This window comes from Neovison vison, chromosome 3 (genome assembly GCF_020171115.1).
Source record: "Neovison vison isolate M4711 chromosome 3, ASM_NN_V1, whole genome shotgun sequence".
NCBI classification, from domain to species: Eukaryota; Metazoa; Chordata; class Mammalia; order Carnivora; family Mustelidae; genus Neogale; species Neogale vison.
Window position 1 is genome coordinate 164,375,054 of NC_058093.1, and position 25,228 is coordinate 164,400,281.

The 25,228-nt window shown below is 36.7% G+C and overlaps 1 protein-coding gene across 4 annotated transcripts in view; it reads left to right on the top strand.

Moving 5' to 3' along the window:
- The window catches only part of DSC2 (desmocollin 2), a 34,279-nt gene extending 10,593 nt beyond the window's left edge, over positions 1 to 23,686 (top strand). The window contains exons 4-17 of one of the 4 annotated variants that reach the window (XM_044243230.1): positions 161 to 271; positions 1,517 to 1,672; positions 3,773 to 3,917; positions 4,865 to 5,031; positions 8,197 to 8,331; positions 8,583 to 8,768; positions 10,465 to 10,721; positions 10,843 to 10,985; positions 16,114 to 16,341; positions 18,327 to 18,563; positions 18,920 to 19,044; positions 20,467 to 20,724; positions 21,375 to 21,420; positions 21,507 to 21,598. In XM_044243230.1, coding sequence (XP_044099165.1) covers positions 161 to 271; positions 1,517 to 1,672; positions 3,773 to 3,917; positions 4,865 to 5,031; positions 8,197 to 8,331; positions 8,583 to 8,768; positions 10,465 to 10,721; positions 10,843 to 10,985; positions 16,114 to 16,341; positions 18,327 to 18,563; positions 18,920 to 19,044; positions 20,467 to 20,724; positions 21,375 to 21,410 — 2,184 coding nt within the window. In that variant the 3' untranslated portion in view covers positions 21,411 to 21,420; positions 21,507 to 21,598. Of the gene's footprint in view, positions 1 to 151; positions 272 to 1,516; positions 1,673 to 3,772; positions 3,918 to 4,864; positions 5,032 to 8,196; positions 8,332 to 8,582; positions 8,769 to 10,464; positions 10,722 to 10,842; positions 10,986 to 16,113; positions 16,342 to 18,326; positions 18,564 to 18,919; positions 19,045 to 20,466; positions 20,725 to 21,374; positions 21,421 to 21,506 lie in introns of all 4 variants that reach the window. The other 3 variants (XM_044243229.1, XM_044243228.1, XM_044243226.1) reach the window with 3 other exon arrangements.
- Positions 23,687 to 25,228: the final 1,542 nt, after the last annotated feature.

The window sequence follows — 25,228 nt, forward strand, 5'->3', positions numbered from 1 at the left end:
TATCTTTTTGCAGTGTTGACATTTAGTTTGGTTTTCCACTATGGTCTTAAACTTTTCCAGTTAATCCTCATAAGAGAGAGGTCAGAATTTCAGTGTTTATCAATAAAGTAATCATTGACTTTATTATTTTTTTCCTGTGTTCTAAATTGAGGTATTAAAGAAGAGGCATTCTAAAGAAAAAGTTCTAAAACGTGCCAAGAGAAGATGGGCTCCTATTCCTTGTTCAATGCAGGAGAATTCCTTGGGTCCTTTCCCACTTTTTCTTCAACAGGTACAGTTTATTGTCCTTTCACTGTGGACTTTTATGGTTTCCATTTTTTTTTTAATTTGGACAATGAATATGCAGTTATTTTAAAATCAGTTCTGTCCGAATACATGAGTGAGTATGTGTATTGTATGTTTGAATAAATGGGTATAAATACATATCTTTATGCCAGCATATACTTTTTTTGCAGTTTTAGTCATGCAAAATCCATATATGAAATTGTAAAACCCACCTAGCACTCTCAAACACATGGTTCCTTAATGAATTTTCATATTAGCACGCATGTCACTTGGACATAGCCTAGAAACCCCAAACATCTTCCGTAATAGATGAAATTGCCGTGAAGGGCAAAAGACACAAACTTCCTTTCTATTGTTTATCCCCAAGTCCACTACTAAAATCATACTGTATCCTTTCTCTCTTTTTAACTTTTAGTAGCAACCTCAGCAAATCTTTCCTTCTTCCACTAGCCATTCCCATGACCATTCGGTCCTTGACTTGGGTTTCTTTTCTCTCAGTTCTTGAAATTTGAGAGAGAACTCTTCTTTATATCCCACCGACAAATTTAATACAGCTGAGAGAAGAGCATATAGAAGTTGGGAAAGACATTATATGAAAATAATTGTGTGTCATCCTGACATATAGTCAAGATATTACTAAAAGGATCAAAACAATTTGGGAAAAAATTTCAAGTACCAGAATATCACACTTGCCAGGATATTATGTTATTCGTATTCTCACTCATTTCCACTCCCCCTTTCAGCTCAGCTTCAATAATAAAAAAGATGCTGACAAATAATAGAAACTAATTAAAGAAAGCATTTCCCATGGTTTTTGCCCTATAGACAGTAACTTTAAACCTAGCAACTCAGATATTATGTATAATGAAAATTTAAGCTTAAAAAAATTGATGAAAGCATAGTTTTTCATGCTCAGCATACTTTGTTTTCTCAGACAGTTAAAGTCTTAAATGTTTGGTCCACATAGGTAACATTTAGCCTTTAAAGTTTTTCTCAGTTATTCTGGAAAACTAAGACACTAGTTTAGTGTTTTCCTCATGCCTTGCTCTTGAAATTTCTCAATCATTAGCCTTCCTTACTTGCTGTTTTTTTTTTATTCATACATGATAGTAAATTAAAGGGGTAATTGCTTATTATAACAAAATGGCAGTGTGATTGCATAAATATATAGAGATGAAAGTTATACTAAAATAAACATGTGTCTCTTCTGTATATAACATCTACTTTCTAGATTCAATCTGACACTGCACAAAACTACACTATATTCTATTCCATAAGAGGGCCTGGGGTGGATCGAGAGCCTATGAATTTGTTTTATGTGGAGAGAGATACTGGAAACCTGTATTGTACTCGTCCTGTAGATCGTGAGGAGTATGAATCCTTTGAGGTAAAGTCTGAAGTTTATGTATCGTATTAGTCATTGCTAAGTTTGGCTGTTTCATCTCCCATTCTCAATTCATTTATCTTTTTCTATTCTCTGAGCTTGTTGTCTATGCTCTGGCTACATCTGATAGCACAGACCTGGAGCAAAAAGAGTTTTATAGAATAAAGAGCATTAGATTCTTAGGTTGGTCTTAGTATGATAGTTTTGTTTTTTCAAAAAAGATTTTATTTCTTTCTTTATTTTATTTATTTATTAATTTTATATATTAGCACACCCGAAGGGGGGAGAGAGAAGGAGAGGGAAAAAATCTCAAGCAGACTGTGCTGAGCACAGAGCCTCTAGAGGGCTTCATCTCAGGACCCTGACTGAGATCATGGCCTGAGCTAAAACAAAGAGTCTGACTCTAACTGGTTGAACCACCCAGGTGTCCGTAGGATTGAATATTTAGGTTTGGAATTGCTATAAGAATGCCTTCTAAGTACCTGTGATGTTTTGCTTTCTCTGAGAGCAGTTATGAGAAAAATTGGAATTGAAATTCACATTATGAAATTAAAAGAAATATATTGCATTCCATGCACAGTTTACATCTGTGCATTTGTTCTATTTCTGACTTTCCTTTTTTTTTAAGTAAAAAATTCTCATGAAGAGAATTATCTAACTTTAACTACCAATATGCATGAAATCCTAATTAGGAGAATATAAGATAATATTCTAGTTAACTGCATCTGGGGAGTTTGGAGTCCTAAGAATTCAAAGTTATTGAAGATTCAGAGCATGGTATTTAAAATCCATGCTCTGGAAACTTCCAAACAAAACAAAATAGTAGAGAAACAGAAAGACATTCTAGGCTCATGGGTTGGAAGAACAAATAACTGTTAAAATGCCCCTACTATGTGAAACAATCTATAGATTTAATGCAATCCTGAACAAAATACCAGCAGCATTTTTCACAGAACTATAACAAACAATCCAAAATTTGTATAGAACCACCAGAGACCCTAAATAGCCAAAGCAGTCTTGAAAAACAAACTTCCAGATGAAGTTGAAATGGATTAAGTGTAAGACCTGAAACCATAAAAAGCCTAGAAGAGAGCACAGGTAATAATTTCTCTGGTACTGGCCATAGCAACTTTTTTTCTAAATGTCTCCTGAGGCAAGGGCAATAAAAGCAAAAATAAACTATTGGGACTACATCAAAGTAAATAGCTTCTACACAGTGAAGAAAGCCATAAAATTAAAAGACAACCTACTGAATGGGAGAAGATATTTGCAAATGACTCATCCAATAAAGTGTTAGTATCCGAAATACATAAAGAACTTATAAATCTCAATACCCCAAAACCAAATAATCCACTTAAAAATGGGCAAAAGACATGAACGGATATTTCTCCAAAGAAGACATACAGATGGCCAACAGAAACACGAAAAGATAATGTTGCTCATTATCAGGGAAATGCAAATCAAAACTACAACGAGGTATCACCTTACACCTGTCAGAATGGTTAGAATCAAAATACAAGAGACAACAAATATTGTTGAGGATGTGAAGAAAATGAACCCTCTTGCATTGTTTTTCTGTTTTTCTATGAAAGATTTTATTTTATATAATTATTTGAGAGAGAGAGAGACAGAGAGCATTGGTGGGGGGAGACAGAGAGAGAAGTGGATTATCCACTGAGTGGGGAGCTCGACATGGGCGGGGCTCCATGTTGTATGGAAGTGATGAATCACTACAGTACAGCGGAAACTAATATAACACTATGTTAACAACTGGGATTAAAATAAAAAACTTAATAAAACAAAACAAAACAACCCACAAAATAATCTTCAAGTCTGTTCTGGGAAAATAATAGTAAAAGCTGTTACACTCATCCACAACAGGACAACTGTAAAATTATCTATGTTATTATATTAGATAAATGTAAAATCCTGTAGGACAGCATGAGATTAACCACCTCCTGTGACGTTAAGGTTATGTCGACATCCTCAAACATAACAAATGGTGCAACTCACACTGCAGTGCTGAACAGTTTCCAAATTAAAGCCAAAGGAAGTTGGAACCATATTTTAACTTTGGTTTATTTCTTATTTGACTCTTCACAGCTAATTGCCTTTGCCACAACTCCAGATGGATATACTCCAGAGCTTCCCCTGCCCTTGTTAATCAGAATTGAGGATGAAAATGATAACTATCCAATTTTTACAGAAACAACTTACGTTTTTACAGTTTCTGAAAATTGCAGAGTTGGTGCGTACCTACCTTAACAATGTATGGCAGCTTAATGTTTTAATTCCTAAATTGAATTTCACTGTGGCCATTGGGAGGCAGCATATTCTGCCGACAAGAACAAGGGACTTGCCACTCAGGGTTGCTGTGGGTGGAATTTTGCTCTGCCTTTCACTAGCTGTGTGCTGTAACCTTGGGCAAGTTTTCTAGTCTTGACAAACCTTAGTTTCCTTATCTGTAAAATGGGTTTTTGATATGCGAGATTGTTGTGAAGTTTAAATGATGCATCATACCCTTGGAAAGCCAAGCCTAGTGCCTGAAAACTAGACAAATTACTCAGTTTCTAACTATGTGAAATTAAATAATTTTACGAGAACACACTCTAAAAAGAAAAAGGTTTTGAGTAGTTGAAGTCTTAGTCTTCAGGAGATGTACTGATATTCCATACTGATTAAATGATTGACAGTACTCTGAGCATTATCATAAAGGTCATTGAGAGTAATACAAAGGTTTTCTCAATCTTATGCCAATGGACCCCATCAGCTGGAAGTCGGAATGCAGTTTTTGAGTCTTCCAGAAAGATCTAACTAAACCAAGAGTTTTGGACACATTCTTGACAATTTGATCAATTTAAGGGCAGACTTACAAATAGAAAAAGGCTAAAGAGTAGTTAGAATTCTTTAGTCTAGAAATACAAAGGCAATGGATGGATGTTATCAACATTTATCAAATTGTACAGTAAATGCAGTAAATTACAGATGTGGTCAACAAATTCCCAAAGGTTAAAATGCTGGGATATTTTTAAAAATGATACTGCATATAGAAGTCTGCAAATGTATAAAAACTATTATTGTGCCATATAAGTAAATGGTCCAAAAGCTTTTTGAGGTAGTTGGAAAGGAATGAAATAAAGGGGATGTTGATAATGTAAACGTTTTGGAAATTAAAGAGGATTTCTCAACATGTAGGTTCTACCGTGGGACAGGTATGTGCGACGGACAAAGATGAACCTGACACGATGCACACGCGTCTCAAGTACTCCATCATCGAGCAGTTGCCAGCATACCCCACGCTCTTTTCCATGCACCCAACTACTGGCGTTATCACCACGTCCTCATCTCAGCTAGACAGAGAGGTGACCTAAATATTGACAGACAAAGCCTGATTATCACATCGCCATTGAATTGTACCTGTATATATGTTGTATAGCACCTATAGATGTGTTTGTGAAAAGCGTATTGGGAATCTCATTTTATTTTATTTTTATTATTTTTAAAATATTTTATTTATTTATGTGTCACAGAGAGATATCACAAGTAGGCAGAGAGAGAGGGGGAAGCAGGCTCCCTGCTGAGCAGAGAGTCTGATGCGGGGCTCAATCCCAGGACCCTGGGATCATGACCTGAGCTGAAGGCAGAGGCTTAACCCACTGAGCCATCCAGGTGCTCCATGAATCTCATTTTAGAAAAGTTATTTAGTATGCTGATGGAGGTCAGTAACCTTGCAGTGTGCTAATTTTGAACCACTAATTTGTTCTCCCTTGAAGTGTACGTTTTACAAAGTCAAGTTTCCTAATATTAACATTTTTACAGAATAAAAACAGGAAGTGTCAAATATGAAAAGTGGGACTTTACCTCAAATTTTCTGGTCTCAGGACCTTTTACACTCTTAAGTATTATTGAAAATTCCACAGATCTTTTGTTTATATGGGTTATATTTATTGATATTTATTTCATGAGTATTTAAAGCTGACAAAAGTTTAAAATATTTATTTATTCACTCATTTAAAAATCGTAAGTGTATTACATATTATCATACATAACATTTTTATAAAAAACAATTACATTTTCTAAAACAGTAAACAATTTACTGAGAATGACATTATAATGCATTTTTCCAAGCCTCTTTAATACCTGACATAATATAAAACTGGTGGATTCTCATATCTCCTTCTGCATTCAGTTTGTTATAATATGTAGTTTTAGCTAAAGTATATAAAGAGAATCCAACGTGATAGGAAGTTAGAAAAGAGAGGAATATTTTAATAGTGATTTTAGATCATTGTGGGTACTCAATTGATACTACACCAAAACTTGACAAGTTTTGTTTCATAAATGTGTTTTGTTCAGTGTGCACTCTAAAGCCTTATGAAGGAGCTTTCATACTTTGTTATATTAAAATCCATTGGTCTGTCTTGTACTCTGGACAATTTATCCATGTATAATTTCTTAACATCCTGCGTTGACCAATTGGAAAAGGGTTTTTCACTGAATTGTGTAGATTTTCCATAGATTGACACATTTTAGTAAGCAATATAGGAAAAATGTCACCTTCTCACCTCCATTGATATAACAGTGGTTGACAAAAGTTTTTTGGAAGTCTCATTTTTTTGAAACTCTAATATTTGACAACAAATAGTTGTTTTCCTTGAGTGACAGATTCACTTTATTAAGATATAATGTCTTCCAAATACAGTAGTCTGAATAATGATAGATGTCTTTCATGTAAAAATGGTATTTTGTGCAATTAAGCTCCCCAAACAATAGCTAGTTGAGTTCGTAAATAATCACACAAGTACTTCCCTTGAGAAGGACATCATATTATGTGATGTAGCAGAACTGCTTTATGCATATCTCCCATCTTCACTAGACTATGGGTTGAAATTTAATAAAACTTGGTAAAATTAATCATTTTTACTGCACCTACAAGGACATTTCTTTTTTTTTTTTTAAAGATATTATTTATTTGAGAGAGAGAGAGAGCGTAAGAGGGAGAGGTCAGAGGGAGAAGCAGACTCCCCGCCGAGCAGGGAGTCCGATGTGGGACTTGATCCTGGGACTCCAGGATCATGATCTGAGCCGAAGGCAGTTGCTTAACCAACTGAGCACCCAGGAGCCCCTACACGGACATTTCTAAGTGAAGTTTTATTTTATTTTATTTTATCAAAATTGTATTTTAATTTATAAATTCATTTGTTTTTACTGTATTTGCCAGTGAGGAATACAGTATCATTTGCAGAATAAATGAATGAATAAATTGCTGTTAAAGCTTCAGAAATTACACAGCTTCTTCATGGAATTAGTGTGCTCAAGAGAAGCAGGTTATAGACAAAATCCTCTTATTAAGTCTTAAGTAGCTCCTTCTAATAAGTCAGTTGAGAACATTGGACTAATGAAGGAGTCTTGGAGTGTTTTTACCCAAAAATGCACTGCAGATGCTTACTGATGCCAGGATTCTAGCTTTCATCTGTTCCTTTCAACCCCTTAAGCTCTTTAAACATCACAATTTTTTCTTCCATCTGAAGATATCACAAGTTAATATTTAGGTCCCAAACTTCATTTCTTTCTTGTTTTATCATCCAGTTGATTATTTTGAATAAATCTTCATTCATTGCCAACAAAACATGTATTCTCTCCTTGAAAGTACACTAGTATGAGTTTTTAAATATGGCCAGTATTTTTTAACTCTGCATATGTGATTGATTATGAGAGAAGAGTACATCAGGAAAATCGTGTGTAAAAAACATAGAGATAGAGAAATTTTAGTTTTATTTTTAGTAAGACATAAAGGACAAGAAAGCTTAAGAAGTGACGTAATTAAGAGAAGGGTAAACATTCTTGGTAGAAGGGTAGGATGGGTTTTTTACATATTATTTTGTCTTATGAAAAGAGGTGAGTTATATAGGAAAGGTATTAGTATCAATTTTATAGGAGAGAAAACCTAGCTAAAAAGACTTTTCCAACTGCCAGAGAGATTAAAAAAAACTGGCATTGAGCCTTTTACCATCCCCGATGAATGTAAAGCCCTAAGACCCAGATTACATTTCCCATAGAGGGAGAAAAAAATATATAGTTCCAGATCTTCTTATAAATGTAAATATTTAAAATTTGCCTTTGTAATTGAAGGCTATTTTACTTTATTATTCAAGACTGGTTTAAGAGTCACTGCTGTATATTTTTCAACTTAAGAATGTACTTTGGATAGGAGATAAAGATTTTGATTAACCGCTTGGCAATTTAAGATGTGCTATGGCTACATCTTCCCTTTCTGGTGAGTAAACTAAAACCAATTTTTCTATATTCTATATAGAATAGCACTTTAAATTTGAGAAACTACTCTATTTTCATAAATTAATAGAAAATTACTGGTGTGAGGAAACTATTCTTTTGCCAGTACATGAAAACTATGAAATTTAATAATGTATTTCTTAAATTTTTAATGCAAGAAAAATTCCAGAGTGTAAAGTAAGATTTCATTTACAATGTTGCTTTCTCTCAGTGCTTAAATTCTTTCTTTTCAGCTAATTGATAAATACCAGTTGAAAATAAAAGTACAAGACATGGGTGGTCAGTATTTCGGTTTGCAGACAACTTCAACTTGCATCATAAATATTGGAGATGCAAATGACAACTTGCCAACTTTTACCCGTACTTCTGTAAGTACATGATAGTAGTAAAAGAAAAATGTACGACCCAGTGTTAATTGCTAAACATGCTTAACTCCATCCATGCCTGCCCCATGATTTCAAATGCAGTATCCCCAATCCCATGACAGTAATTTAGATTTACGGCTTAAAATCATGTATATGTAGTCCTTGGAAATTAGAACTGAGTCTATTTCCCACAGTGCTCTATTTGTGACAGTTACTAACTAACTAATGCTTTTTTGTTGTTTTTATTGTTTTAGTATGTGACATCAGTGGAAGAAAATACAGTTGATGTGGAAATCTTACGTGTTACTGTGGAGGATAAGGACTTAATGAATACTGCTAATTGGAGAGCGAATTATACCATTTTAAAGGGCAATGAAAATGGGAATTTTAAAATAGTAACAGACCCCAAAACCAATGAAGGAGTTCTGTGTGTGGTTAAGGTAAGAATAAATTAGTAAATTAGTTATTTGCATCCTATAATGTCATAGATTAGCATACTAGAGCTTAATGAAAAGAGAATTGTGGTAACTATAGGGATAAAATAGATACATAGGTAAATATAAATGCCGTGTTCTCTGTATCTATAATGAGATGAGTATATTCAAATTGGAGCACCTTTTATAAAGTCCTGTTATTTAAAATAATATTATGTGTGTGCATGTGTGTGTGTATTAATAGTATTTACTTTGTAACCAACACCTCTTAACAATTAAAAACCTGGCACAGCTTTGATGTCTATGGGACAGTGCCAAACTTTCCTAGCCCATTCTTTCTGTAGCTGGTTCAGGGAGCCTCCACTTAATGATTTTCCCAAATGGTGAGTTATTCCTGGTGAAACTGATAGGGACAGAATTTGTAGATCTGTTCATTTATATCTAGCATACATTACAACCTTAGCTTCCTTCTCAGTTGAGAATGGGTATCCTCAAGCATTCAGAGATGCAAATACTTACAAAACATCCTTCTACTATTATTCTTCAACATCTCAGAAGACCTCCCTGCTAATTCAGGAGCCAGTTAGCCCCTAAAGCCACCTGCTTTGGACACAGTCATAGTCTTATTTCTGCTGCATCATTAACTAGAAAAGATTCTATCTTGAGTCCATGCACTTTCTCTTTTGTACATATTCACAAAAAGCGTGAATCAAAAATGACAAATCCTTTTTCTTACAATGATGAAAATTAACCGCAGTTTGTGGTTTAATTTCTCTGTTTCAAAACAGCAAAAAAAAGTCTTTTGGATCATATCTCTTTCCTCATCCAACCCCTGCCCTGATCCGTAGTATTCTAAGAAGCAATTTTATGTCTGTGAAGTCCAAGACCTGACAAAATCTCTGTCTCGGAGGAAATGACTTTACCTATTCTCATTATAGCTACATATCAGGCAAGAAAAAATAAAAACCTTCCATTAAATTTGGTACTACCAGTTCTTTAAAAAAGTAACTGGGATGGAAGAGCTAAAAAAAGGAAAGTGTAATGTCCATGAGCTTTCTATTTTCTTCTCTGTCCTCTCTGAAAAACTTTTTATAAATTTGACCCACATTTTCTACCCCAAACAAGGTACAAATAAATTTTCTTCATCTAAAGAATAGGGTAAACTGTCCCAAAATGAATGAAGTAGTAAATAACCATTGGTTAGGGTATGGAGTTCCTCAAGTAATCTCTCAAGTGTTAACATTGAAACACTTTAACTAAATGCTTCCTTTTTTTTTTTTTTTTTTTTAAGATTTTGTCTATTTGACAGAGAAAAATCACAAGTAGGCAGAGAGAGAGAGTGGGGGAAGCAAGCTCCCTGTCTAGCAGAGTGCCCAATGCAGGACTCCATCCCAGGACCCTGGGATCATGACCCGAGATGAACCCACTGAGCCACCCAGGAGCCCCTAATTAAATGCTTCTTGAATTCATTATCAGGACCTCTGATATTACTCACAGTTGAGGAACAGTTTTTGTTTTGTTTTTCGGGTTCCACCCAAATACTGAATCGGTTGGATTCCCCTCCTCCAAACACCACCTGGTTTCTGGGTATCTATTTAATATTTTACTGACTGTTCTCAACACTAGTTATGAATGCCAGTTAGCATGGCCAAATATTACCAGGAAGTCTTGATCTGATTTTCAGCACACTTGTGTTTTGCAGCCACTGAATTATGAAGAAAGACAACAGGTGAACCTACAGATTGGGGTAGTTAATGAAGCTCCGTATTCTAAAGAGGCGAGTTCACAATCCGTCATGAGCACGGCGACAGTTACTGTTAATGTACAAAATCAGGACGAGGGCCCTGAGTGTAGCCCTTTGGTGCAAACCGTTCAAATTAAAGAAAATGTGCCAGTGGGAACAAAGAGCCGTGGATATAAAGCATATGACCCCGAAACAAGAAGTAGCAGTGGCATAAGGTATCCTGTTTTAATGAACTCCAAATTTACCATGTTTTTAAGATTCATAACTTGTTTTGATGCCAGAATTATAATGTTGCCTACGATATGATTTGCTACTTTAATTCATCTTTACTAACAGGTATAAGAAATTAACTGATCCAAAAGGGTGGGTCACAATTAATGAAAACGAAGGATCGATCACAGTTTTCAGAAACCTGGACAGAGAGGCGGAAAGTGTCCGAGGTGGCATATATAATATCACAATTCTTGCATCAGACAAAGGTAAGAACTACTTACCTTTCCCCCTACTTACATCCTCAGTTTTTAAACCAAAACATAGATTTGCAATGAGCTGCATATATATATATATATATATGTATATATATATTTATTTATTTGTGTTATATTAGTTACCATAAAATACATCACTAGTTTTTGATGCAGTGTTCCAAGATTCACTGTTATGCACCACACGCAGTGCTCCATGCAATCCGTGCCCTCCTTAATACCTACCACCGGGCTCAGCCATCCCCGCACCTTTCTCCCCTCCAAAATCTCCAGTTTGTTTCTCAGAGTCCACAGTCTCTCGGTTCATCTCCCCCTCCGATTTCTCCCAAGTCACTTTTCCTTCCCTTCCCCTAATGTCCTCCATTTATTTCTATGCTCCACAAGTAAGTGAAACCATATGATAATTGACTTCCTCTGCTTGACTTATTTCACTCAGCATAATATCCTCCAATCCCACCCATGTTGATGCAAAAGTTGGATAGTCCTCCTTTCTAGTGGCTGCATAATATTCCATTATATATATAGACCATATCTTTATCCATTTGTCTGTTGAAGGGCATCTCAGCTCCTTCCACAGTCTGGCTCTTGTGGACATAGTTGCATATATTCTCAAAATGTATTTCTCCCCAGAAGATATGGAGCAGTTGAAAGGTTTGCTGTAATTTATTAACTCATGTTTGCTTTCTAATAACACCCTCAGTTTTATGTAATTTTAAAATAATTTAGTAATAGAAATACTGGAGAGGATAATTTTTTAAAAGTAAACAATCATTGAAAATTGAGAAAGTTACTCTAGTAAAATTAGCTTCAATTTATCTACTCATGTCTTTTAAAATACTCACTTTGGCAGGAGAATTCATTGCAATGGAGAACATGCTCGTTGCCTGATAGTGCATTCCTAGAAAACTGTTCTTTTTACAGGAAACTCTCAGTATACTTAGGGATTAAATTCTGACTAAGGACATTATTTAAAAATAATCATAATCATGATTAATGTTATATTATTAAAATTAGAAAGACAAATACTGTGAATGCATAAAACCATATGAAAGATAAAATAATCTGTGAGTCCTACAAAATGGAGAGGAATATGACCATAGTGGTTATGTATGAGATCTATTTGGTGCATGACATACATTTGACTTCAGTGCCTCCATAAACTAAGTATGCTAACTACAGCAAACATATGTTATTACACTGTAGCTTACAACATTAGAGTTTAGAAGCAATTTTGGAAGATGTTTTAGGTATTTCGGTTCTATCTAAATGAATGAGAAATGGTTCCTATCCATTGATTGAATCAGTAAGGTTGTAGTTATTATTAATTTAACTTTGATTAATTAAAGACTGTCCTTTAAGGCCTCAGGTTCCTTTGTCCCTTTGTCAGGACATTCTTTTTGGTCAAAGGCAAGTGAAAAAGAAGAATAACATGAAAATCAAATCTGTTCTGTTTACATTTTTAACAGGGCTTGGCAAATGGTTTTTTGATAGATCAGATAAATTTATTGTCTGGAATTAAGAGATTTGGGATATAATTTTATTCTACATTCTCCTCTGTTGCAGAGGAGATAAAATAATTGAGAGGTCAAATATTTGTATGGAGCTTAGATGAGCTAATCATCCTTGTGGAACAGAATAAATGCATCATGGGGCCCCTTCCCATTCATTTCTGTTGAAGAGGGTAGGGACTGAATGTTACCATTTATTTTATGAACTCAGATCATACAAAGGGGTTTTTTGTTTGTTTGCTTGTTTGCTTTTTCTGTTTTTATCTTTTTCTAAAATCTGTGCTGACTACTTTCCTTTGGAACCTACCAGCTGCTTCCTGATGAAAGATGGGGTCTCGTGAGCACAGACGTTACGTCCATTCTCACTTTCCATCCTCCTGCTTCTCTATGGCACTTGCTTCCTCTTTCTGAAACCCTCTTGCAAGGCTTCTGTGTATAAATATTTTCACACTTTCCTCTCTAGTCCATATACTTTCTGGTACCATCTTCTGCTGTCCTGAACACAGCTGTTTCTTCTACTTTGGGTTCAATTTCTCTCTTCTTCTCAGTGTCTTCTCAGATCAAACTCTCTTGGTAGTGTCACTCAGGTGTGTCCTCTATATAGCTCAGTTTTAGATTTTTTTAAAAAAAAGATGTTATTTGTTTATTAGAGAGATGGAGAGAGAGCTCAAGTAGGCAGAGCAGCCGGCAGAGGGAGAGGGAGAAGCAGGCTCTCCGCTGAGCAGAGAGCCCGATGCGGGGCTCAATCCCAGGACCCTGGGATAATGATCTGAGCTGAAGGCAGCGGCTTAACCCACTGAACCACCTTGGTGCCCCTTAGGTTTTTATCTTTGTTGGATTATTCCAGCTTTGGGAAGGAGTGTGCTTTCAAAACTTTTGAAACATTGAACAGGAGGGTGCCATGCACAAAACTCGTGAAACCAAGGGTAGTTCACTTTCCATGACTTCATATTTGGAATTAGTACTTACTCATATAGAACCATGTTAATATTAGAAGGTGAGCATTGCTTGCCTACATTCCAATGAATTAGAACATCATTTATTTAGTCAACATGAAAAACAGAGCTGTGAAACACTGTGAATTAGATGTCTAAGATCTTTGGTTTAAATATTGTACACTGATACAAATCACAATGCCTCAAAAAATGGAGTGTATTGTACAACTCTAAACGTTTAATGGAAGTGAGGTTCAGACATTTAGCACAGTAGTGGAGGAGCAGACATTGTAGGGGTCAATTTTCAAAGACAATGCAGTCAATCAGGCTCAGCCAGGAAGCCATGTGCTTTCAACTCTGTGTGTGGATCCAATGTCAAGAAATGTTCAAGACATTCCTCAGTTCCAGTTTTCAGAGAGAGCTAGAACACAGCACATAGAGAGAGAAGAGATGTTTGAGAGGTGAAATTATTCTGCCCTCTGGAAAGTATAACAGGTAGACAAAATACAGATCTCCCTGCTTCCTTTGTCTCCCTTTCCATTCTCTTTTTTTAAGTTGTCCGAAGTGAGAGATTGTTGCATTATTTCCTGTATCTTATTCCTTCTCTCCTGGTTCCCTTTTCTTCTTGCTGGTGCACATTCTTTACTAGTTCTTCCAAAGTTCTTGTCTAGGGGACAAACCCTACCCATTTTATTCTGAAAAACATTTCAATGTCATTCTCCTGCTTGATTTGATCATTTGACTTGATGTACGGTTTTGAGGTAGGTCCTTCTTTCCCTCAGCACTGTGAGGGGTCATACTCCATTATCTTCTGGCATCTCATGTTGCTGAGGCACATTTTATCTACTGTCAATCTCATTATTGTCCATTTGTAGGTAATAAGTCTAGGCAACTTTTTTGGCTCACTGGGTTGCATTTTATAGTTTTAATACAGTGTTTATGGTGTGAGTTTATTTTTATTTATGTAGCACTGCCATCAGAATATATTTAAAAAAAATCCTTGCTTCTCTTTAATTCTGGGATATTTTCAGCAATTATCTCTTTAAATAGTGCTTCCCTGCCATCCTATTTATTCTCTTCTAGAATCCCTATTAAAGGAATGTTGTTGTTTTAGTTCTACTGGAATTTAAGCTATAATTTCATTGCTCTTGAAACAGTTACCCCCTTTTTTTTTAAATGTCTTTGAAGAAACTAAATATACATGTTTCAAAGATGTCTTGCATAGAGTGAATTAATCCTCAGTTGGGTGGTTTTTTTTTGGTTTTCCTTTTAGCATCGCTCTTGTGCATTCTGGAATTTCGATTTGCAAGCTTATATTACATGGGAGGTGTCCAGTTTGCTTTCTCCTTTTGGTTTCTTCCTCTCCACTTTACCCCATAGCAGTCTTGTAGTTGCTGCCACTTTGTCCTTTTCTTTTTTTTAAGATTTTACTTATGTATTTAACAGACAGAGATCACAAGTAGGCAGAGAGGCAGGTGGGGTGCCGGGAGGGGTGGGAAGCAGGCTCCCTGCTGAGCAGAGAGCCCAATGCGGGGCTCGATCCCAGGACCCTGAGATCATGACCTGACCTGAAGGCAGAGGCTTTAACCCACTGAGCCACCCAGGTGCCCCTGTCCTTTTCTGGGGCCGCCTTTCAGAACCAGGTCTCCTTGTCCTTGATGACACTGCAGGTATCACAGGGCCTGACGCCTTGGTCCAGGTTATTACCCTAGGGCTGCACCTGGTCTTCCAGCTTTTCCAGGTTGGCAGCTTCGCGTAAGACACAGCCCCAGACAGCAGGTGGCATAAGTTGGTTTATCCTCTTGTCCATCTCTGATGTCCCAAGGCCTCCTGATGAAGCAGAAAGAAGTGATCTAGAGGCAGATGTCCTGATTTGTGTTCAGCTTCAGACGAAACAACTGTGTTACTGATTTGGGGCCTGGACCCACATCTCCTTCATCTTTGAATCCCCTAGATTTTCCAATATGGTGCCCTGTACAAAGTAGTTATTTAGTAAATTTTTATTAGACATAGAGATTGATGTTTTCCTTAGGCGATAGCCATGGGGATTAGTTTGGTTTACAAGTGATTTTCTACTTCTGGAGTCTTTTTACCTTCAAACGTTTCTAGGTACTGTTTGTTCTCATCTTCCAAATGCATATCTTCTCCCTTTTGGCTCCCCTGCTCCAAAACGTTATGCACTTTCTATATGCATATGAAATTCCGGGCTCCTGAGGTTGGCTTTCGGGGACCCTTAGCTCTTCTCTGCGGTGTCAGTTCCAGCCAGTCTGCCTTCCCCCCGCATTCTGTCTAGAACATGGTTGTACACACTGTGCTTTCCCACCTTCTCAAATATCCCTGTGCTTGTAACTATACCAGAAGCGCCCTCGGTCATATGTTCTTTAAAAAAAAGTCCGTCAAGGGGCGCCTGGGTGGCTCAGTGGTTTAAAGCCTCTGCCTTCGGCTCAGGTCATGATCCCAGGGTCCTGGGATCAAGCCCTGCATCGGGCTCTCTGCTCGGCAGGGAGCCTGCTTTCCCCTCTCTCTCTCTGCCTGCCTCTTTGCCTACTTGTGATTTCTGTCAAATAAGTAAATAAAATCTTTAAAAAATAAAAACAAAACTATTTTTTTCGATGTACAAGTTTCCTAGTAAAAACTCAGAACATTAAAAAATTCATATTTTTATATCTAATTTTCTAGATGGGAGAACCTGTACTGGAACACTGGGAATTATACTTGAAGATGTGAACGATAATGGCCCCGTGATACCAAAACAAACAGTAGTAATCTGCAAACCCGTCCTGGCATCTGCGGATATCGTTGCCGTTGATCCCGATGAGCCTGCGAATGGCCCGCCCTTTGACTTCAGTTTGGACAGCGATGCTAATTCAGACATAGAAAGAAAGTGGAGATTGAGAAAAATTAACGGTACGTGAATGCCGTTAATACCAGCTTAGTTCTTAGTCTGTACTTCTGACTTTAGCCATGAGAGGATCCATGGTGACAGGAATGACAAAAATGAAGAGGCCCTCTCTCAGCTCTTAACTCCTCAGAGGGTTCCTCGTCTCCTAACTGAACTACCCACGGGCCCCGAAGTCTTGGTCGCCCAGTACTTCAGCTTTCACGACTCGAGATCTGCTATAACCTGAGGGGCTTTTCCTTTGAAGTGTCCTTGAATGTGAATTCCATCCCCATGCTTCCAAGGAATATTCCTCCATTTTCTTTTATGACAAATTAGAACACAAAGTTGTAAGCCAAGGGAAGGGGAACAGGAGGGGAAAAGGAAAACAAGGATGTGTAGAAGCTATGGTGACAAGTTAAGGCCCTGTGTCCCGAATCCTGCTCTGTGAATTGACAGCATTTTCAGTCTTTTTAATAATACTCCTGTGTGTGTGTGTGTGTGTGTGTGTGTGTAAGGTTATCAACTGTTCTTTCTCGGGAAGAACTAACCTTACTTTTAGATTTTCTCCATTCTACTGATTTGATGTCATAACATCATTTCCTTTTATATCGTGTGAAAGGAGGTAGTAATTTTTTTTAAAGATGTTTATTTATGTATTTATTTGACAGAGAGACAGCCAATGAGAGAGGGAACACAGTAGGGGGAGTCGGAGAGGGAGAAGCAGGCCTCCCGCTGAGGCAGGAAGCCCGATGTGATGCGGGGCTCAATCCCAGGACCCTGGGATAATGACCTGAGCTGAAGGCAGCCACTTAATGGACTGAGCCACCCAGGCACCCCAGTATTTCTGTTTAATATTCCTGCTTTGTACAGTAAAACATTGGAAGGCTTATGTCGGTCAAAATTTTGTTGCTTTTAAGTTCTACTCATCTGTGAAATAACCCCAAAGTCTGGGAAACACCAAGTTAGGAACATATTCCAATGAGTCTTTGAAGTCAAATAGACTAGGTTAAATGCTGGCTCCACTGATTATTAGTGATGTAAATATGACCATGCTATTTATTCTCCTTGGGCCTTAATTTACTTATACGTAAAATGGGATTTTTGGGGGGAGTAAACAAGATAATGAAAGCATCAGACCATGGCACATTATACATTGTCAATTTTGGTTTTGTTAGTCTTCTTATTTTTAACACATAGACTCACCAAGTTAACCATGCTTTCTTCTAAAATGGACTTATCCACTGATTCCGTTACCCAAACACCCAAATTTATATTTAGAGCTTTAAACACCCTAATAATAAATGGGACAGTTAAATGGAGAAGGTTTCTTCTTAAGAATGGGCATGTGGCATCAACATTCAGAATAGGTATATATCTTCGGATCTATACCCAAGACTGAATTGGATATTGACCTGGATATTTTCTACCCTAAAAAAATACATCAGAACTATAAAGTGTACAGTTGGTCCCAGGGTCCTATAGGATTGTGAGACACTACAGCATCAAGACAACTCACACATACCAGTGTGTTCAAGGTCAGCCGTGTTCTAAACTGTCAGAATCAGTCTCTGACAGTGAGTCACAACTTCATATCTGTTTGGCACAATATATGAGAACAGAGTAAAGGGAAACATCCAGAATTTCAGATTATTGCCCTCTGATAAACCATGTATATAAGAAAATTGCACTGAATGGTGATATTAAAAATTTTCGAAGATATGAGTGCTTTAACACCTCTTACTTGTGATAAGAAGGGTTTGTTTATGGACAGAAAAATATATTATTATAAAAGCCAAAGGACGTTTATGTAAGAGGGGGCAGAGAGAAACTTGGATATGCAGTATGTTTACCGTTGCTGTAGATGAGAACTCATCAGTCCATTTACATTCTCAGTCCTGCAACCTTTGTGCCTTCCCATCAGGAAGGCCTATTTGTTGGGAAATATGGCAAATATCCTAACGCTAGAAGAAATTAGTGACATTCTCTATCACTCAGTTTTATTTTCTTTCAGATACGGCCGCTCGTCTTTTCTTTCAGGAGGACCTTCCATTTGGAACCTATCAAGTACCTGTCAGAGTCACAGACAGACATGGCGTGTCGCTCATTACTCCACTAACTGTTAAGTTATGTGACTGTGTTACTGAAAATGACTGCACTCTTCGCACAGATCCGAGGATCGGCCACGGAGAAGTGAGACTCGGAAAGTGGGCCATCCTCGCCATATTGTTGGGCATAGCCTTGCTCTTTTGTAAGTCCCTTTACCAACTTGAATAACAGCCTTTGCGATAACTTTAAAGACACATTCTTAGAATCAGCACTGCTACCTGTAGCTGTTCATTTGTATATAGTTCTAGTTCTACTTAACACAACATACTGAATTTATTTATTGAAAGCACTGTTCTCGTGTTATTGCAGCACAGACATAAAATTCAGTGCAGAAACATGGCAATAAGCACGTCTTTGTGGCATACCAGCTTAGAGCAGACTTTCTCCACAAGCCACCATATTTATATTTTCCGGAAAGCTGACTTTGTGTGAGTCATCCTAAATTCATAACTCCATATTGTTTTATGATCAACTGAAGTAACTTCTCTCATCCTCCAGGTATCCTGTTTACCTTAGTCTGTGGGGGTACTGGGGCAGCTAAGCAGCCCAAAGTATTTCCTGATGATTTAGCCCAGCAGAACCTCATTGTGTCAAACACGGAAGCTCCAGGAGATGACAAAATAGTAAGTAGTTTGTTCTTTTTAAAATAAGTACAAAGGACAAATTGGCCTAACCAACTATAATTATCTTTTCTGAGAGAAGTTCTTTTGAAATCAGGTAACTGACAATATATAAAATTTCATCCGTCCTATGGACTAGATAAATGATGTTGATTCTCTTGATGATACGTGGCCTTTCAATGTGGGCATATAGTGTTACTTAAGAGTTAAAATCCTTTATCATCTCATTATTATTTCTACTTAAAATGTTTCATGACTTCAACTTTAGGTCCAGTCTTTTTTATATATTGAAACTGCTGTTTGTGTTGTAAAAATATTTCATTTAATTATTCACAGATCATCAGCATAATTATTTTAATTTTTTTTCTGGCAACAGCAGTAAAATGACTACGAGCTTTGATCAGTGTGGGAAGAACTTTAATGGAGTCTTTCTGGTTCTAATATGGGTTAGAAAGAAGCCTGAGGTCAAACATGAAATGACGATGCTAGCAAGTGACTACAGAGCTCCAACTTTGATTTCTAGCCTAGTACATAGATGAGGGACTTGTAAATTTTCTACGGAAAGCATAATGATGATAAGAACAGGGAAGATTTAGAAAACAAAAGTTGTTGACATCTAGGAAGGTACTGGAAAAAAATAAAACTTAAGAGTTTCCCACAAAAACGCAGCATAGAAAGTTAGTGCCCAGAGCTTTGTTGTTCTTATTTTCCCTGCTGATTAATTTTTCTTTATTGAGATTACAGGATTTATTATTGCAACTAAGATTTTTATGGCAACTCCTTTTTCTGTATTTTTGTTTTAGTTGAGGGGAACGACATTAGACACAATAAAAATACTGATCGCTGTTTCTGTTTCTTGTTCTAGTCTAGTCTAGTCCCCCTAAGTGAAGGAGTGAATTTAAACCAAGCAGGGTAAATTCACATGAGATGTTGATGCCAGAATCCTGATTTTGAGCTTTGAGATTTTGGAGGGATTTAAGAAATGAGCTTGTGCAGTATTCTAAGAAGTTTTTATTTATTTATTTATTTATTTTTAATTTATTTAACAGAGATCACAAGCAGTCAGAGAGGCAGGCAGAGAGAGAGGAAGAAGCAGGCTCCTTGCCAAGCAGAGAGCCTGATGCGGGGCTCAATCCCAATACCTTGGGATCATGACCTGAGCCGAAGGCAGAGGCTTTAACCCACTGAGCCACCCAGGCACCCCAGTATTCTAAGAAGTTTTTAAGAAGGAATATACAGTTAGCTTTCTGATTTGTCTCAAGGTGTAGGCCAGTTGACATCTGCAATTTGCAGATGCACTGGACGCCATACTCAGGATTGCCAAGACAGATTTAGTTCTTGCCCTCAGGGAGCTTACCTTCTAACACAAAAATGTAGGGCATTATCTGCATGTTCGCTTCTGTATGCAAATTGTTTGCCTTTCAGTGTTCCACCAATGGTTTCACAACGCATACTGCGGGCAGTTCGGCTCAGGGAATTTGCGGTACCATGGGATCAGGAGTGAAAAATGGAGGGCAGGAGATCTTTGAAATGGTGAAAGGTGAACACCAGACCATGGATTCGTGCCGGGGAACTGGGCACCATCACACCCTGGATTCCTGCCGGGGAGGACCTGTGGAGGTGGACAACTGCCGATATACCTACTCCGAGTGGCATAATTACACTCAACCTCGTCTTGGTGAAGTGAGTTTCCCTGAGTGTCCTATTTTAATTTCCTTTCAGCTTTCTAAATTATTTCAATTTAGTGGCCTGACCCTTGTTTTCAGTTAATTATTAATCTATTAATTGTAAAGTTGTTTTTCCTAATTTTGATTTAGTAATGCCCAGTATTAAGTGGAAATTTACTTTTCCTCTCAGTTTGTTTCGTTTTTCATTCTTACAGAAATACTGTTAGATGATACTTAGTTATTAGATATGAAATGTCCTATTTATTTGGTATAAGAACAACAGAAAAGACTTGTTATCCCAGTTTATGTGTTTTTTTTTAAATATACAGCTTATCTGTACGATATTTAAATTATTTTTTCTATGATTTTGTGTTAATATTTCCCATGTGACAAATCGTTATCTCAGAAAACAGAAGCGTGGTACAAGGTAATTATAGCTTTATGGTCCCTAAGCCTATCTGGAAAGATCTGAGCCCTCCTAAATTTGGGTTCAGTTTAATGGGTGCATCTCACTTTTGAGATGATTTTGAAAGGGAAACTAATGATCACCTAACCTGAACCCTCGTATACTTGCTGCCACATATGTGAGTTTTTAGAGACATGCTGTAGAGTGAATTTATAGATGATTTATGATATAGACCAATCATGTGCATTTTTTATATGTAGGAATCCATTAGAGGACACACTCTGATTAAAAATTAAACAATGAAAGGTAAATCAAAGCCATTATTTTTATGTTAGTAAGTTTTGGTGTTTAAAATAGTAATAATAAAATATATTGTGTTTCTCCCCTGGCAGAAGGTGCAACTGTGTAATCAGGATGACAAGCATAGACATGCTCAAGACTATGTCCTTACGTATAACTACGAAGGCAAAGGATCGGTGGCTGGTTCTATAGGTTGTTGCAGTGAACGACAAGAAGAGGATGGGCTTGAATTTTTGGATCATTTGGAACCCAAGTTTAGGACACTAGCAGAAGCATGCATAAAGAGATGAGTGTGTTCTGATAAGTCTGCAAAAGCCAGTGGCTTTATCTCCCTCCCACCCGCGCTATTTTCATTACAGCCCATGTTTTTTAAAAAATTGGATATGTTGTTTCAGGTTTTCCCCTCTTTATTTCAATGGTATCTCTTTAAACATATGCATATTTACAGAAAAAAAGCTGTAATACATATACAAATCTCCCAAGTTTTGCATAGTTATTAATTAGTTGTCTTCTACCCAAGGAGACCTACAGATAGAAAAATTAAAGAAGTCAGTGTTATTGTTTACATTTGGGTATAATGACAATAGCCAATTTATTGTGCAATCGAATGTAATGAGTTCAAATGTGTGTCATACACTACTTAAAGGATAACCTAATAGAAAATTGTAGAGAACTCGCTTTAACATTAATTAGTTGTTTGTACAGTGCTTGAAAACTGCTATTCTCCTAAACATTGTAAAGTGTGTATATTGCATCCTTGATAATGTTTTATTTTTAGAACATTACCTTTCTTTCTAATGCAAGGGGAGCGTCCCAGCCAGGCATTGACTGGTAATACAACTCCATTTTGGTAGAGTTTAGTTTCTGTTTTACTCTATATAAAATCCTGTGCTGAATCTACGTTTCTCTGTTAAGCTACCTTGACAGCAAAGTTTAAGTTTAAAAATTGCTTTAAGGATGTGTTTTTACTTCTGCAGGGTTTTGGTCCTTGGTCTCTCTCTGTTTCTTTCTCTCTCTCCCTCTCACTCTCTCTCTTTCTTTTCTCTTTATTTTTTAAATTTCTACTTGGGTTGGAGAATCTAAATATTTTTAAAAGCCACTTTTCTTCTAAAGTGAGTGATTCTGTTTGTGTTTTATGTAAGTGTACTAGTCTCTGTTTTTCTTGAAATCAGTGTGATGCTGACGTTACTGTTTCAAGTATCTTGGTCGTTGCTTCGTTATTTCCTCAACAAAGGAACTTTAACTTTGTCATTGAAACTACAAGTAAGTCATGCTTTTTTTATTAGATGCAACATCTGTTGCATGTTAAAGTTAGAATGTGGATAATTAGTATATAATAGCATGTTTACAGTTCCTATCTTCAATGCAAGGATATAGTTTTTAAATGCGAAATAATGACGGTTTTTGAAATAAGCTTTGAGGTACAGGGATCGTGAAAGCGCTCCAGGAGTAAGTATTTTATAATTTTTTAGATGAAATGGCTAGTCATATCTATGTGTTTAAGAAGTTGCTGTTGTTGTTGTTTTCATATTTTAAAATTAGAGTTTTTAACAAATGTAGAGTGGGCCAAACTATGTATATTTTGAAACAATAAGACAAAATTAAACTGAACAGCCAACCAAATTCCAGGCCAGTTTTCACAGCTGATTTCAATGAATTTTCTACGTGTACTAACTACATGAACATTTTAAGTGTATTTTTGATAGTAACAATTGTTAATAATGTGCCTATCTTAAATTCACAAGTCTGGCTTATAACAATTACTTTTAAAGATTAACACTGGGTAATTATTCCATTGTCAATTTTATCATTTTAATAGTTTTATTATTGTTCAGTCAAAAATACTGTTTCTCAAAGTTATTTTAAATAAATCCTGTCTACAATGTTGTATATTGCTAGTTATGAGAAAGTAAATCAAGTAGTTTCAAAATATTAGTGTAAGTTTGTTAATCATGTGCCCGATATGACCTCATAAGATTTTTTTTGTCTTACTTTGAGCAGTGAGTCTATTCTTTAGAATTGTGTTCTATATTTTTAAGAATTTTCTTTTGATGTTGAGAGATCATTGGTCCATTGTCATCACCACATGTACATAATTTTGCTATTCTAAAGGTTGTCATGCTATGGGATATTGTTTAAGTTACATGGTTTCTCTGTGTCCGTGTTTTGTTTGTTTTTTTAAATTTCATCATAAAATGGGGGATAATAGTATAACTCCTTTCCTAGGGTGGCTATAAGACATTTGAATAAAAAATGGTTTTTAAGCATGAAATTCATATAGAGTTGTCCACCTAAAAGGCACTCCTATAATACTAAATGATTTAATTTTTTATTTTATTTTTTTAAAAAAGATTTTATTTATTTATTTGAAAGAGAGAGACCCAGGGAGAGAGGGAACACAAGCAAGGGGAGTGGGAGAGGGAGAAGCAGGCCCTTGCCGAGCAGGGAGTCCGATGCTGGGCTCCATCCCAGGACGCTAGGATCCAGACCTGAGCTGAAGGCAAATGCTTAACCGACTGAGCCACCCAGGTGCCCCACTAAGTGATTTAAAATACGTCACATGTACAACCCAATTCATACTAACAATGGTCAATTAAGAAAATAGAATAATTGAAAGCTGGTTTTTTTTTTTTTTTGCTTTACTTTAGAATGACTGTCAGTTGAGAATATGTCTCTTCATAATGATTACCTGATGACTGAGTCTTGTCTATCCAATGGTTCAGAACAAACATTGCAAAGATTTCTGAAGTATCTACAAAGGATTGCCTAATCTGAAATACTGTGAAACTATTTAGTTCCAATTGGGTGGAAAGCAGAACATCTACGAAAAATGGGCACTAATTCTAAAACATTATGAAAGTTATATATGCTTAAGATTCTTCCTGCCATGCCCTTCCTAGGCTTCTCTCCTAGCTGGAAAGGTTGCTTTTCTCAGAGACAAGCAATTGCTTGCCTGGGGAATTGAAGACAGTTGGCCTTCTTCAGGGTAACCCTGAAAGTTCAAAGACTCCAGAGAGTTTGATACAAATCCCACCACCACCCTTACTAACTGTGGGATTTGAGAAGTCACTTAAACTTTGAGTCTAGTTTCCTCCACTATATGACCTTTACTTGCAAGGATTTTAAGAGTCCATTTCATATTTTGTTGTCAGAGTTAAAAGAGTTAATTCGTTAAAAGAATTGGCACAGAAGGATCACTCAATATACATTAGCTGCTGTTATTATCATAAGAAAAGGGAATGCCTTAGTTGGGATAATCATAGCTTTGGTCTCAAGTCTTATTGTACCTTACAGCTGACATCTTGCCATGATGTTCCCATTCATCTTTCCCAAAAGCCTAACTGCCTTTTACCTGTGACGGTCTTTTTGGGAACTAGATGGCTCATAATTGTTTCCAGGTCTCTCCTTCTTGGTATTCAGGAAGCTCCATCTTATCCATAAACCACAAATCAGTGTGATAAATCTTGAGACTTAAATGAAAAACAGATACAATTTCTAGTCACCAGATTTTGCCTCCTTGAGAGATTTCCCTATGAAATGGATGGAGCTACTTCAATGAGGGAAGTACTGTTAGTTCATTGCATACAGTCATCTAATGCCTTCCCAGTATAGCCATGTAAGGCCTTCCTAATAAAGACTGTGCTGGTATGAGAAGGTACACGATGAATTAGCTATTCTCCCCACCCACACACACTCTACTGCAAGACAAGGTATGATATAGTTTTGAGCCGACGTTGGAATGGTCCAATGCCTGGAATGGTCCCATGCCTGGAAAATGCATCACATGATACCTGGCATGTGGTAAATGCACAAT